General features: G+C 28.2%; 1 protein-coding gene across 1 annotated transcript; it reads right to left on the reverse strand.

Annotated features, from left to right (window-relative positions):
• Positions 1 to 328: 328 nt before the first annotated feature.
• On the reverse strand, positions 329 to 2,801 carry LOC145105232 (protein FAR1-RELATED SEQUENCE 5-like). The gene is made up of 6 exons (XM_079042367.1): positions 2,509 to 2,801; positions 2,059 to 2,317; positions 1,652 to 1,881; positions 1,311 to 1,557; positions 823 to 947; positions 329 to 680 (listed from the first exon to the last, which is right to left on the reverse strand). Exons 1-6 carry the CDS (start codon positions 2,799 to 2,801, stop codon positions 329 to 331), a joined length of 1,506 nt encoding a protein of 501 aa, XP_078898493.1.
• Between the last annotated feature and the right edge of the window lie 910 nt (positions 2,802 to 3,711).

The raw sequence follows: 3,711 nt of genomic DNA on the forward strand, positions 1-3,711 counted from the left end.
CCAACATGATATATTCATTTACCTTTAATATGTAAATAATAACATCTTCAATGATAAATGAATCAACATATTATGTATTCATTTATGAATAATTTACGAATAATATGTGTATTTCACATATCAATTTACCATATAAATATAACTTATTTATTAGTAAATTAAAAAACAAATATGATATATTCATTTTAAAATAACATGTATTTCACATATCAATTTACCATATCCATATAAATGTGTATTATTCATACATGAATATTATTGTTTATGGTTATTATATGCATATATTCATAAATGAATAGAACCAAAAATCATTAAAAAAAACAAAAACCTAAATGTCTTTTGTTGATTGAGCAGCTGTAATTCTTACTGGACATGTACGTAAATTGTGAGGAACTCGTTTTCCACATCCTGGGCACATTCTATGTTCTTTTTTAGAATTTTCATATGCTACTTCACCTGCACTTGGAATTCTGTTCATGATTCCAGAACCTTTATTGCTTTGAACTTGAGGAACATGAATATTAATCTCTTTTGGAATAGGAATAGAAACACCCATAACCTTGCATACGACTTCACCATCCGTCTTGCTTTTCAATCCAGCACATGTATAATCACTCTCAAATTCCTTCAACAACATCTGTTGTTTCTCAACAAACAAAGCCAATTTCTTTTTGTCATCTCTTACAATATTCAAACATGATTCAAAACTATAATATGAATCATTGACTAGCTTCACATTCTCACAATCCCCTGAATCGGATTGAAGAGAACTAAAACGATAATTTCTTGATATCACATCCTTTCTCCATTTTCAGAATATACCTTTCAGGAATTTCTTTAACACCACATCTCATCATTATTGTAAAAGCATGTCTGCATAAAACACCCATACACTTGAAATGTTCACAACAACAATTTATTTCTTTCTCTTCAGCTTTTATTTCAACCTGATACAAAAACATAATAAACAAATGAAAAAACAATTTAAACAAAATTTACACATTTAAATTCATATATGAATACTCATATATGAACAATCATATATAAGTATTCGTATATGAATATTACATTTTAATCATATACAATAATACATATTCATATATGAATAATAATAAATAAATATTCATATATGAATAATAATAAATAAATATTCATATATGAATAATCACATTGTAAATATTCATAGAAGATATGAATTTAAATTCATATATGAACATGTTCTAATTTTAAAATGATCAAAATATTCATAGATGAATATTCTCATATTTATATATAAACATTACATTATTCATAAAAAACTATTAAATTACCTTAAATTCATTTTTAAATTTGCTTTTGCTGTTGTTGTATTGCACAATGTAAACTTCCCATCCATCTTCAATACCAACATACGAGTATGTACAGAAAAAACTTGCTTTATATATTTCCTTTTGCACCTTAAAAAATAATGTACGTGTATAAACTTTTGATGCTTGTAGTTCTATTTCTCGAGGTGTTTGCATTTTATATGATGCTTTCTTTGATGCCTTTATCAAGCTCTCGTTGAGTATTCCTTTTCTTTTGAATGGCAGTATCGTAATTCATCATGAAATTCAAAAGTAAATTACCACTTTGTGAGTAGGTATTAAAGAATGAATTCATACTCTCTGACCTCGACGTAGTCTTCATCAACCCACAAATTGGAATATCGTTAAAATATTCAGGTATCCATGAATCACGTTTTGTAAACATGTCTTTAAACCATCTTGTCTTTTCAAGATTGAATTCCTTCATAAGCAAACCCCACTTCACCTCAAAGACATCAGGTTTCATATTAATGTCCCAAACAAGCTTCGAGAATCTTTCTCTAAAGTCTGTGTTCGTAAATAAATCATTTGATATCTATATTCAAACAAAAATAAAATAAACTTCTATATTTATTCATAAATGAATAAATATTAATAAGTAAAATAATAATAAATATTCATAAATGAATATACTAATATTTCAAAAATTACTCTATTCATCTATAAATAACTAAATACTATGTAACATATTTGAAATATATTAAAATAATGCCTTGTTTTTCAACTTCTTCATTATATGCCACATACATAATTGATGCTTTGAATTAGGAAACACATTCTCAATAGCTTGTTTTATTGCAACATCTTGATCGATTAAAACAAGTGTTGGTTCTTTCACATGAGTTTTAAGAAACGCTTTAAGCAACCAAGAGTAGGACTCAATGCTTTTATTGCTTAGCAACCTCGCTCCAATAGTTACTAATTTTTTCTGATGGTCAATAGCAGTAAATTGAACAAAAACCATTCGATACCTATAACACAAAAAAAGTGTTCATTAAAGTCAATTTTTGATGTATTCATAAGTGAATATAAATATATTCATGTATGAATACAGTTACAGTATATTCTTAAAATATTTTCAATATTAAATACTGAACATTAAACATAAAGTTAAAATATTCATATATGAATAATCTATAAAAAAGTAGATAAAATAACTTACTTGTTTGTTCGGAAAGTCGCATCAAACGTGATAACATCACCAAATTTAGCATAATATGCCTTCTTCATTTCATCAGCCCAAAACATAGAGTCCAAAACATCATCTTGACAATTAAACTCAAATGAGTAATTTGGATAGTGAGCTCGATGATCATTCATTGTGTTTAATATCATTTGAGCATCTTTATAACCTATAACCCTATTGATATCTCTCCTTAAATTTTTATAGTCAACTACTTTAGGCTTTACAAAGTCATACCCACCTCTCAGACTTGCCCTCAACTTATGAGCCATAGTTGGACCTATTTTTGATGTTGAAGCACGCACTATAAACTCTTTTTCTGAATATGACATTTGCCTCCTTTTTTTAAATCACTTCTATTCTCAAGTGGATGGTTGTGAAGTTCATCAAACTGAAAAACTTTATAATCTGAAGTTCCATACACAGATTCAAATATAATCTTTGCTTGACAACCAATAACTCTTGAATTTGAATTTTGTTTCCTCCTAACACCACTTGTACCTAATGTGTCACAATATTTCTTTTTCTATTTGCCACCACGATTACATATAACATGTTTCTTCTATATAATCTTGTTATCAAACCTTGACTGTTTGCTCAATCTCACATCAAACCCACCAATTTTAGCATACTCAGAGTACATTTTGATGACCAACTCTAATAATTTGAAGATTGAACCTTTAAATGGAATCAATTGAATAGGTACATCTGACTTATAGACATGTTCTCCAATTAAATTACCACAATATTGTACATCCTCTACTGAACTCGAAGATTCACCTGATAAAAAATTATAAATCTAAATCAATCTACTAATGCATGAATAAAACACTCATATATGAATAAAACAATCATATATGAATAAATGAAATTCATATGAGTAAAACAAAAAACAATGCTTATATGAATACATGAAATTCAAGGATGAATATGTAACGCCCGTAGATCCGGGCTAGTCAATTTACAGATAATAGGGGTCGAAATCGACTTTTCGACAAAAGATTATTTAGAATAAATAATTTTAACCAAGTTGTAGAATATGTCTCAAGGGTTCCGTACATATAAAGAACGCCGAAATCCGAGTTATAACGAAGAAGTTATGACCCGTCGAAGTTTCGCAACAGAACCGGCACGACACCGGGAAGCGTAAATAGTGAATTTACGAAAGAGCGACTTTTAGCC

This window comes from Lactuca virosa, chromosome 4 (genome assembly GCF_052849685.1).
Source record: "Lactuca virosa cultivar CGN04683 chromosome 4, Lactuca_virosa_CGN04683_v6, whole genome shotgun sequence".
Classification (NCBI taxonomy): domain Eukaryota; kingdom Viridiplantae; phylum Streptophyta; class Magnoliopsida; order Asterales; family Asteraceae; genus Lactuca; species Lactuca virosa.